The 12,312-nt window shown below is 45.0% G+C and overlaps 1 protein-coding gene across 1 annotated transcript; it reads right to left on the reverse strand.

Annotated features, from left to right (window-relative positions):
- Positions 1–2,674: 2,674 nt before the first annotated feature.
- On the reverse strand, positions 2,675–7,286 carry LOC311310260 (uncharacterized protein; the record flags this gene model as incomplete). The annotated part of the gene is made up of 5 exons (XM_084439681.1): positions 2,675–2,790; positions 3,078–3,224; positions 3,772–3,842; positions 6,418–6,483; positions 6,622–7,286. 5 exons carry the CDS (start codon positions 7,284–7,286, stop codon positions 2,675–2,677), a joined length of 1,065 nt encoding a protein of 354 aa, XP_084295807.1.
- Between the last annotated feature and the right edge of the window lie 5,026 nt (positions 7,287–12,312).

Below are 12,312 nucleotides of genomic sequence, written 5' to 3' on the forward strand. Positions count from 1 at the left end.
GGGGTTGCCAACCGCAACATCCTTGATTGGTGGAGCTTGCACTGTTGCACAATAGGATTGTGGGGAGTATATTTTTTCCATATGAGAGTAATAGTTTGACAGGATGAGAACAGAATTCAAAATACTCAAATTGTATTTGAGATACTGTATGATTATGAAATCTATGTCACAATACATCTATGTCAGTGAAATGTTTTTTTTTCATGAACATTGGAGATTGCACTGAATATAAGAGCATGGCTGGCTTCAGCTCTAAATAAAAAAACATAAATGTCACAGCTTATTTACACCATAGGAATCCTGAATAAACATTTTAGTAGGCCTACTGTACGTACTATGATGGGAAGGAGTTGTGGGGACTGAGCATAGATTCACTGAATTGATTGGATTGAACACAGGTGGGACTAATTAGCAGACAAGACTGGTCAGATGAGATGCAAACAAGATGAACAGTAACAGTACCTGCTACAGATTAGGAACAGGCTGGCCTGATCTAGCTTGAAGTTTTACTAAGCATCTTGTTACCTACTAGAGGGTGACAAACTTAACACATTTTAAAAAATACAACAAAGTATACTAGGATACTCCCCTTGTAAAGCACTTTGGATTGCCTTGTTTCTCAAATGTGCTATACAAAAACTTGCCTTGCTTTGCCTAAGGACAAACTATGCATAAAGGCCAACAGCTAAGCTAAATGAAACTATGGGCAAGTGTGCATGAGGTAGAAGGAGGAAGAGGAGACAAATGACAAACATATGAGTGTCAGCAGAACTGCCCAGACCATCATTTAACACTTAAATATCTTTAAAATCATGTCACAGCACGATGAGTATGCATTCACATTTTCATTCTGCATCACTCTGGGCATGAACTTACAAAGTTACACCAAGGGCAAGTCTAACAAGTTTCCACAAAATGTTAAAGGTAGTGAGTTACGCTCAACACAGTAGTCACGTTCACGGTGTTGACCTCCCGACGCAATGTGCGTCGATACAAATGTATTGATGCTTGCATGAATTTGGCAAAAACCACGTGATTATTCAAATGAAGCTTCCCATGTCACAAGCACCCGACTTGTAGTGAACAAGACATCACATGACGGTGGGCTCATTTGTATTTTGCCCAAAATATCTGACTTGTCAATCAGTCTGTACAGCCGCAATACCCTGAACTGACTAGCAGATGTCATTATGGAGCTGCTGTATCGACTGCATTGATAGAGCAACACTTTTTCCAAATGTGTGTCGGAAAGCTTCGTTTCCTCCATCACTAGTTAAAGGCACCACGAGGGATAAAAACTAAACCAAAGACTAAACAATAAAACAAAGAAACACACTCAACTAGTGGAGAACAAAAGACCACGCTTACAAACTAACAAGATGGCACAGGAAACACCAGGGACAGCACAGCTACAACAAATAATGAACTGGGAGCTACATGTAGGCTATATATACACACTGATTAACAAGACAGGTGGAAACCAATCAAACAATGAGTGGCACAGGTGTCCTCTCAATCAGAGTCAATTTAGCCAATTGTAGTCCTATAGGGTCCGCTATTGGGGCGGGGGTTTCTGATTGGTGGAGACATTGCTGTTGCACTATAAGGTTGTGGGTAGTGTATTTTTCATGTATGAAGAGCAGTAGTTTGAGGGGACAAAATGAGGACAGACTTCAAAATACTGTCAAAAATTCTGTTTTTGAGATAAAATTCTGAAAAATGTCACACTACATCTACCATGTCATGAAAACTTTGTCAATTTTTAATGCACATTGGAGATTTCCTGAGCAAGCATTTGCCGTAGCTGCATACATTACTGTTTACAGTAAAACATATACACTGTGGACTCAATTTGTGATATTTCAAAAATCTGTGAAGATCGTTTGTGGAGGACAGTCTGAAGATGTAGTGTAGAAATGATGGTGTCAATTGACCAAAAATGTGTGAGGAGTAGGGTTTGATAGGTTTTACAGTTTTTGAGAAAAATGGAGTGATATACTTCATAATTCTTGCCAGCTCAAAGCACATGGACATTTCTGTCATTTGGGCCTACGTTTTGGTGGTGGCAAATTGATAGCACGTAGGCTACGGCTGACTTGTGATGATTTTTGAGGAAGATTTAATTGTGATTGTGATTTTGATGATTGTGATGAAGTTGTAAATTTTTAGACTTTTGCTGTAGCCAACATCAGGACCATTGGCTCACAATGCCAGTTGAGGTCTTTTGGCAATAGACTGGACTTATTTGCAAAATATTGGGATTTTTCATGCATGGCAAGTCAGGCTTCCTAGGAAGATTCAGATTCAGAATATTGGCAAATCCAAAAGGGACCAGCAGCTGCCCAGCCTCTAATCACACAATAAGCCCCATTTCTATACGGTATAAAGACAGAGGTAAGATATGATACCGTAGATACCAGTCTGGATGGATTATATACATGCTTTAAATAAATAAATAAATAAATAAATAAATAAATAAATAAATAAATAAATAAATAAATAAATAAATAAATAAATAAATAAATAAATAAATAAATAAATAAATAAATAAATAAATAAATAAATAAATAAATAAATAAATAAATAAATAAATAAATAAATAAATAAATAAATAAATAAATAAATAAATAAATAAATAAATAAATAAATGGCTGGGGTGGGTGGCTGGGGTCTTTCAGGATCCTGTACTGTCCTGTACGGACTTGCGATCCTGAGAGCTGCTGTTCTCGTACCAGGTGTTGATATTCCCAGTCAGGATGCTCTCGTGCATTGCTAGACGCTCCGTCGGATCTGGTGGAACGTTCTGAATTTCCTCAGTTGTCTGAGGTGGTACGGCCTCTGACATGCTTTCTTCACCACAGTGTCTATGTGTGTTGACCATGTCAGGTCCTTGGTGATCTGGATGCCAAGTTACTTGAAGTTGTCCACTCTCTCTACAGGGGTCCTGTTGATGATTAGAGGGGTGTAGTTCCTCTCCTGCTTCCTTCCTTCCTACCTTCCTGCTTTCTTCCACTTTGCAAAGTCCACCAGCATCTCCTTTGTCTTGCTGACATTCAGATAGAGGTTGTTTTCCTGACACCACTCCTCCAGGTAGGTCCTCTCCTCATTGTTGGTGATCAGGCCTATCACTACTGTGTCGTCAGCAAACTTAACGATGGTGTTGGGGTCAAAGGTGGCTGTACAGTCGTGCGTGTACAAGGAGTACAGCAGTGGGGAGAGAACACCTGTGTTGAGGGTGAGGGAGGATGAGGTGCGGTTGCCTACCTTCACCACCTGGGGTCTGTCTCACTTGCAGAGGGCATCATTTTGCCCCAGGACCCTCAGCTTGGTGTCGGATATGGGTGGGGTTATAGTGTTGAAATCTGAACTCAATGAACAGCAGTCTCACATAACCTGACAGGTTCCCCTTGCTCTTGTCTATGGAGGGTATGGTACTGTGGAGGTATCGCATCCTCTGTGGATCTGTTGGGTCTGTATGCAAACTGAAGGGGGTCTAGGGTGCTGGGCAGTGAGGAGCAGATGTGTTCCTTGACCAACTTCTCAAAACACTTCATCTCCACGGAGGTGAGAGGTACCGGGCAGTAGTCATTGAGGCAGGTTGGTCTTGGCTTCTTCGGTACGGGGATGATGGAGGACTTCTTGAAGCATGTGGGGACAGTGGACTGGGCCAAGGACAGGTTGGTCATGCCTTGAGGACCTTCCTGGTGTTCACCTGTTTAAACACCCTTCTGACATTGTGTTGGGAGAGAGTGAGTGCTCTCTCCTCCCTACCGTTCTCCTCCACCTCAGTGCGACGGCCACCCGGCAGGTTTGCCTCAAAGTGTGCATAGAAAGTGTTGAGGCTGTGAACGAGAGCAGCGTCTACACCTCTTGAGGAGGATAGTCAGTCATGGGGTTTAGTCCCTGCCACACAAGCAGTGGTGCATTTTTTTTAAGGGCATTGCGTGTTTTGTTGTCTATTCAATGCTTTACTTGTCCGCCAAAATAATATAATGTCTTTTAATTGAAATATGTGGAAGCCCTAACCCTCCAAAGCAACTTCTCTAAACTGGGGGAAAACAAATGACACTCGCTAGGCAGGTAGGTAGGCTGGTAAGCCATCCAATAATTTCAAGTTGGCAACTCAAAATGATTGGACACACTTATCACAGTCCTGCGACTTCCACAGATTACAGATTTATTTAATTTGTATTGTATGTATTTATTTAATGTCAGAACACTTTATTACCTCTGCCCCAGGGACAGCGCAGGTAGAAAGGTAATATTTTCAGAGGCATGTGTTTATTGGTTGGTTGGTTTATTTATTCATTTACTGTATTGTTTTTTAAGCAAGATTATGCAAAAACTATACCAGACTGATTTTCATTCAACGCATGGGTCAACTTAGAACCCATTCAATTTTGGAGCGGATCCAAATCACAGGGTGGGTCCACAAACTGCCCAAACATAGCCGCTCATTCATCTCCATTCATTTCTTTGAGCAAAAAATACCCTCCAGGCATTGTCAATGGGGAAATTGAAACTGCCTTATCTTGACGGGAAGGTCACAGACATGAGGTTTGGACTGGTATAAAGCTCTCGACCTAAGGGATGCAGCAATACAAAACATGTCCTGCTTGCGTGCACATGCACAGAGCCAGGAAATGCCTTCATGGGCGGAGGTCTGTGCTCTACAACCACCATTTCTAGTTTATTGATTGCTGTCAGGATGTACTGCCACATTTTATATTACAGAATTATTTTTTCCCCTTAAAATTCTACATGCAAAACCTTGTAATGAGTAGGGAAAAAAATGGTGTGAAAATTTTGCATTTATAAAAAAAAACAAAAAACAAAAAAACACTTCAAATATCACATGTGCATATGTATTCACATCCTTTACTCAATACTTTGTTGAAGCACCTTTGGGAATTGCAAAAGTGAAACAAAACGTGCTTCTGAGCCAAACCGTACACTGCACCTGTACCGATTGCTGAAAATAGTCTAACTTCAATTAGAGTCTGATTTATTTAGTCAGTATGCTCATATTCCTCTCCACGTTACATGTGCATTTACCCCTAATACTGATAGCATACAATTAACAAGCAATATTGGTCATCATCATTACAGTAGCCTATACTACTTGAACGCTAGCGTCATACCACTTTTAAGCAACTCATATATGGCCGGGCTTGAGTTATCAATGAGAAGGCAAATGAGATCTAGGCTATACAATAAGGGATACATCAAGGATGAACAGAGAACTGTGCAAAAGGCACATGTTTATTTTACCTGAGAATCGCGTGTATTTTTTTTTTTTTTAATTTAACCTTTATTTAACCCGGCAGGCATTTAAGTTCTTATTTACAAAGGCGGCCTGGCAACAAAGGCGGCCTGGCAAATGAATGTATGAATTTCTGATGTCGTAAATACACCACGGCTCAAAGCTGCAGATATGTAGGCTAGTAAAACATGATCATGCAGGTATCATGTGAGGATGGTATCAGGTTGACTCAATGCGCATCATTCTCTCCGTGGGAATCGGTTCTGCGTGAGAAGAAAGAGATACGGTAGTATTAGAATTTCAAGAAATTACAATTTCAAGCCATTAAACACAGCTATAAGTGACATTCATTCAAATTCATTCTATGGTGGCAAGAGAGTAGGCAAAAAATAGACCTAATGAAAAACTCCGAGGTACTCAATCTCCAGTATAGTAAAGTTAAAAAGGCCTTTATTCTTGTGGCTCTGCCATAATGTGTCTCACCCAGCGCGCGTGGGCATTAATAGCCTTCACCAGGGGATACAAGGCCTGAACACGTAGCTTCAGCATGTAAGGCTCTCAAAATGCGGCCCAATGACGGATTTGTAAATTATGTTGATGTTTGAAAATTGCAAATGATGTTTGTAAATTTGGCATCTGATAAAATCTGGCATAGGCCAGTCAGAATAGTTTACAAATTGACAACCATTCTATGGTGATACGCACACACGTCACTTTACGCACGGGTCTTTACGATGTATTTCACCATAATCAAATCCACCGAGTGCCTAATTCCTCCCCCGTTTCTCTGAATTTGGCACATGACAATGTCAATGTAATTGTATTTATATAGCACCATGCATACAAACCAATGTAGCACATAGAGCTTTACATAAAGGAGAAGGATAAAGACACGAATCACAGTGAGAACAGATTTAAAAGAAACAACAAAAGTAAAAGAATTACAAATTAAAAGATAGTGTAAAATAGAATAAAAACTGGATCATTTAAATGAAATGTAACCTTGTATTCTTAACCTTCTTGAAGTGATCTCGGATCTAACATGAGTGTATGTGATAGGTGGCCTATGCTCCTAGTCTAGCTGCACCTCCCTACACATGTCAGATCTTCAGGGATGAATCAATTTTTAGAGGATGCTAGACTGACGTTCTTACCTTTTCCGTCTCTTACTGAACACTTTCCCCCACACAGTTTTCCACGCTGCCGCCTTTAACGCCGGGCTGGCCCACACATAGATCGCCGGCGTGAACAGCACATTACACCGAGACAGAATGCTAAACGGATTAACGGCCTCGTTCCAGAACGAGAAACCTCGCCGGGTTACCCATTTTATTATCATATTAAGAATAGATGGGTACCAGAACACCAAGAAACACACAACCGCTAATAAGATAATGAGGAGAGACTCCTTCTTGCTCTCTCTCTCCGCGCTCGGCGGGTCTCGTGCCAGCTGGTATTTGGCGACAAAAAGTAATTTAACCGTCATTGATATTTTAGTGAGGACCACTACCTGCAAAATGATTAGACCAAATACTTGAATCTGTATGGCTTGAGACATCGGCAGCACGTTTTGTGCGAGTAGAAATGAATACACGTAAACCCAACTAAACAGGTTGGCACACACAACCAAATGTATGGTGACAAAGCGGCCGTAGAAGAAAGGGTGACAGACTGCGAAATAACGATCAAACTGAGCAAACAGAAACGTCAGCATGTTCACCCCCAGAAGGGAGGTTAAAATGTAAAATACTCCGTTTCTTGACGGGAATCCCACTTTAACATCGAAAAGACAGAGATAGAAAACTGATACTCCGCTTAGTGTGTCAGTGATGCTGGTATTCAACATGAATATAAAACGGTTTTGAATTCGCAAAGCCTCTGTTCCCAATATGGCTATTACAACCGAGCCCGCCAGAAGTGTGGCGCTCAAGCCGAATAGAATGTGAAATAGATAAAGGAAATAATCTCCCGGACTGTCAAAGTCAACCGATAAAGGAACCATCGTCCAGTTGACAAAGAGCATGGTTGCGTGTCACCGTGCAGAGTCCACCGTGACTTAGTGTCAAGACGGTTTTATAGAAGTCAAACGTGTTGCATTGTCTCTATGGAGACATAACAGACATCACGCTAGGTCTCAAGTATGGATAGCCCTACCTCTGGAGGTCCCTTTGGTCACATCAGAGTTGGGAAAGTCTGCTTTGATTTATGTTGCACCGTTCATAGGACAATCTTCTATTCTGTAGCCTATGTAATACCAGGATTGTGTCACAATGTTCAGGCCTCTTCTACCAAATGAATGACGATTTGGGGAAACTGAAAGCTGTAGTAGGCTACAGTGGTTGCTTTCATGTCAGAAAATAAAGCAATTGCGCTTTGTAGGCCAGCGCCAAGTTCAGCACCATGGACAGCGCACCGTCGAGGCACGCTATACTGTAGATGTGTACAGAGGCGGGCCTTAGGCAAACATTTCTGTGGAGGCCCCCACTTAAGATCAATTCTATCCACCATCGAGACATAAAGGCTGAGGCTAGCAAGCAGACGTAATGCATCCTCCAGCTCCACACTGAGGCTAGCAGGGACTAGTTTGCCAGGTAGCTTAAAACGACTATAACTGTGACTTCACTGTAACATCGAAAATCCTACTGAATTGAATGTTCACGAAGCTGCTGTTATACACTGCGTAACAACATAGCTAAGCTATATACAGTACATTTCAGTAAATTTCAGCCGCTAACATTGCCTCTTGCATCTAGATTAAGAAACTAAAATGACTTCAGTACTCATACATGCACCAGTGGCGTCTGGTGGGTCCCAGAAAGCAAAACTCACAGCCATAACAACTGGTAATTAATAACAAAAGACCAACCTTATATCGTAACCCAAACTCGTTTAATCCACTTCATTTTGGAATCAACTTTCAACAAATACTCAAGATCTCCATTTTCCATGTTCATTGATGCTAGCTAGATAGCCAAAGTGGGTAATGTGATTGACAGGTGACGTGAATGACGGGACAGTCATGACAAGTTTTGATTGGATAAACCGTCCCAATGTTTAAATGTCAATGGGCATTCCAATGTAAGCACTATGAGAACTGGCTTACCCTACGCCCACTTTTAAGCATTTTGACAAATGACAGATTAGGTTACATTTCGACTGATGACAAAATTTTCCGCGGTTTTGTACGTGTGGGCTAATTTGATTGGTTGATTTTTCATTCGGTCTTGATTTCTGTAAGCCAGAATCATTTTACCTGGCCTACAATGTTAAGTGAATGACGAGCTAGTAAAACAGCTGTCAACTGACCGTAACGTGGACTGTATTTTCATGAGGACTGTAGGGGGAGACGAAGCACTACCAAAACGTTAAACACAGATGAAAATGAAGCGATATATCAGAATACAAGACGCATTTAAGTCAAAAACAGTCTGAAAGTCGATTTTCGTGCCTACTTTCACTGAAAGAAGACTCAAAAAACAAGTTTTATTTGGATTTGTATGGGTAAGCCAGGCTTACCCTCGCTTATAGGAGCAATCGCCACTAACATGTACAATTATTTGAATTTAAAATAGTTTTAAATGCTCACACACATACTTGACTCCCATGCTGTACTTTCTTATAGTTTATTTTTGATTAAATTTGTAGCACCCGATGGATTTTCTCTTTGACTGCAGTCATCAGCGGCAATGATGCACTTGAACCTGACCCTGGTTTCGGTTGTGGCCTCTGCCAATCAGATCAATCTATCACTAGAGGAGGGGGGGGGGGGGGATAATCATCATGTTATTATTGATTGATTCATTACTGATGACATATTCCCATGATTAGAAAGGCTAATCCATAGCCCCCCACCTAAATAAATAGCAACAACAACAACAATAATAATAATAAGAATAATAATAACTAGAAAGGGTTGCCGAGCGCACAGACCTCTGCCCATGAATGCATTTCCTCAGAATGTGCAGTTATTGAATGTGTAAGTGGACAGAATCAACAGACCAAGATTGTGAGATAAGAAAGCAGCAAGGTCTCTCTCCCTCTCTCTTTCTCCCTAGTCTACCAGAGGCCATTTAGTCAATCTAGGATACAACAAAACCTCAATAACAGACACATATTGACACTTTTATTAAACTACATGCATAATTTAGATATAAATAAACCAGGCCAGGCCCAGCCTGGATTATGTGCGTGGCTGGCTTGTTTCTGTTCAGGACTGGTAGGACGGAAGCTAGTCATGCCACTGAAATAGCTGTGAATTGAAATAACATGAAATAATGTCTGATAAATTAAGATAGGTCTTGTCGCCTGGACACATCAGTTCCAATGCTTCCAATGCTAATCCAGCACAATAAGAGCGGGATAGCCAGTTAACTCATGAGCTAACAACAACTAGCAGCAGCTTCCATAACATTGATTGGGGTTGGAATAAGGGTTGGGACAGGATCTGACCTATAAGGCAAGGGGTAAAGGTTGGAGTGAAAGGATGAACATGTGGAGGTGTGGGGTATAGTCCCATAAAGTCATCCCCAACGGGTCTTGAACCCCGGTCTCCCAGGTGGGAGTCCAATGCTCTGACCACTATCAATCAATCAATCAATCAATCAATCAAAGCTTTATTTGTATAGCGCATTTCATACCCAGAGGCAACACAATACGCTTTACAGAGAACAAGGGAGGTGGGCATACGACCCACCCTTACATATTCCAGAGGGAAGCAAAAAAACAGTAATCACCAGGGGGCCAGATAAGTGAGCTGTAAAAATTCTTTCCTGACCAACTCTCAACAAGGCGATCGAGCAAGCTCCTGGAGTATGTTTGTCTACCAGCTAAGAACATTTACAAAGCAATAAATTACACTAAATTCCATTTTCAGAGTAAGATAAGCTAAAAACAACATAGGAGAGACATGGCAGATACTGGTGTGTGTTTGCTATGGCCCTGTGAGGGTTTGGTTAGGGACCCAGGCGCAACAGGAAAGGAGGAGGCAAGGGACGGTAAAGCCCGGAGGGGCGATTTAATGAGATAACACAAAGGGGGACGTGGTAGTCGTACAGCCGATGGTCAGGCAGGAGCGTGGTAGTCGTACAGGCGATGGTCAGGCAGGAGCGGGGTTGTCGTACAGGCGATGGTCAGGCAGGAGCGTGGTTGTCGTACAGGCGTGGGTCAGGCAGGAGCAGGGTTGTCGTACAGGCGTGGGTCAGGCAGGAACTGGAGAGACGAGGAGGAGAGGTAGGGTGAGTGATAGTAATCACAAACGGGGAACGGGAAAAAACACTACAAAATACGGGTAAGGAGATTGTAGGCTAGGCTATACTTTACCACATGTGGGTTATGGTAAGATCTGGCGATGAGTGGAGTGTAGACCAGGTTCTTGTAGAGGTTGAAGGTGATTGCAGAACGAGGGACAGGTGTGGTGATGATAAATGGAAACCGGTGAGTAGAGCCGCGCCCGCGTCATCGTCGGAGACGAGCGCGCCGTTCTTGTCTTTGCGCACGGGCCGATGTGCTGGGCATGTCGGGATCCGACTCTTCGTCACCGGAGAGGGAGGAGACTGCCGAGTCCGCGGAGCTGGCCGGAGACGGGGAACGCCCGGCAGTGGGGGGAAACTCCGGAGAGTCAGAGCGTTGTATGCCCGGGCCGATGCGACGTGCGGTAGAGCGCGTAGGACGCCCCGAGCGCGCAGCGGGCCCAGAGGGGAGAGAGGGAGGCAGTTGTGGAGGCGAGGGCATGCGAGCCGTAACAGGACCCCCCCCCCCCGAGGGGAGCCACCTGGCGACCGACCGGGGGCGTCAGGATGGGCCCGGTAGAAGTCCCGGAGGAGAGACGGGTCCATAATGAGCTGCCTGGAGATCCAGCTGCACTCCTCGGGGCCGTACCCCTCCCAATCCGCCAGGTATTGGAAACCCCGACCCCGGCGGCGCACCTTCAGCAGCCGCCGAACCGTCCACTGGGGATGCCCGTCGACCATCTGGGGAGGCGGAGGAGCCGGGGCAGAAGGCATGAGGGGACTCGAGGAGACAGGCTTGACCTTGGACACGTGGAACACAGGGTGTACCCGCATGGAAGCAGGGAGCTTAAGGCGTACCGCAGCTGGGTTCAGGACACGGTCGATCTCGAAGGGCCCAACGAAGCGCGGAGCCAGCTTCCTGGAGGGGACCTGGAGCGGAAGATCAGCGGTGGAGAGGTAGACACGTTGACCGGGCCGATACGCCGGAGCAGGAGTGCGGCGGCGGTTGGCCCCGCGGCAGGAGCGCTCGTTGGAGCGGAGCAGGGCCCTGCGGACCTCCCTCCAGACACGGCGACAGCGGCTGAGGTGGGCCTGGACGGAGGGGACGGAGGCCTCCGACTCCTGGAGAGAGAACAGCGGGGGCTGGTACCCGAGGGATGACTCGAACGGAGACCTGCCAGTGGCAGCGCTGGTCAGGGCATTGAGGGAGTATGGCCGCCCGGATGAAGGTCAGGTTCTTGTGGTCTGACCAGACGAGGGTGGTGTGTTCAGCGCCCTCAAGCCAGTGGCGCCACTCCTCCAAGGCCCCCACCACCGCCAACAACTCCCTGTTCCCGATGTCGTAATTCACCTCAGCTGGGGTGAACCGGCGGGAGAGGAAGGCACAGGGGTGCAACTTCTGGTCCTCCACTGACCGCTGGGACAGAACAGCACCGATGCCTGTGTCTGATGCGTCCACCTCGACCACGAACTGCCTGGAGGGGTCAGGATGGAGAAGGACCGGGGCGGTGGTGAAGCACTCCTTGAGCGCGGAGAAGGCAGCGCTGGCAGCCGGTGTCCAGACGAACGGACACAGGGATGAGGTGAGGTGGGTGAGGGGAGCTGCTACCCGGCTGTAGTCCCGTATAAAACGGCGGTAAAAGTTAGCGAAGCCAAGGAAGCTCTGAAGTTGCCTCCGGGTCGTGGGTTGAGGCCATTCGACCACGGTCTTGATCTTGCGGGGGTCGGGTCGCGTCAGGCCTCCCTCCACGATGAGCCCCAGGAACTCCACTGACGAGGAGTGAAAGGTGCACTTCTCCGCCTTGATATACAGGCGGTTCT

This window comes from Borostomias antarcticus (genome assembly GCF_949987555.1).
Source record: "Borostomias antarcticus genome assembly, chromosome: 6".
Taxonomy (NCBI): Eukaryota; Metazoa; Chordata; class Actinopteri; order Stomiiformes; family Stomiidae; genus Borostomias; species Borostomias antarcticus.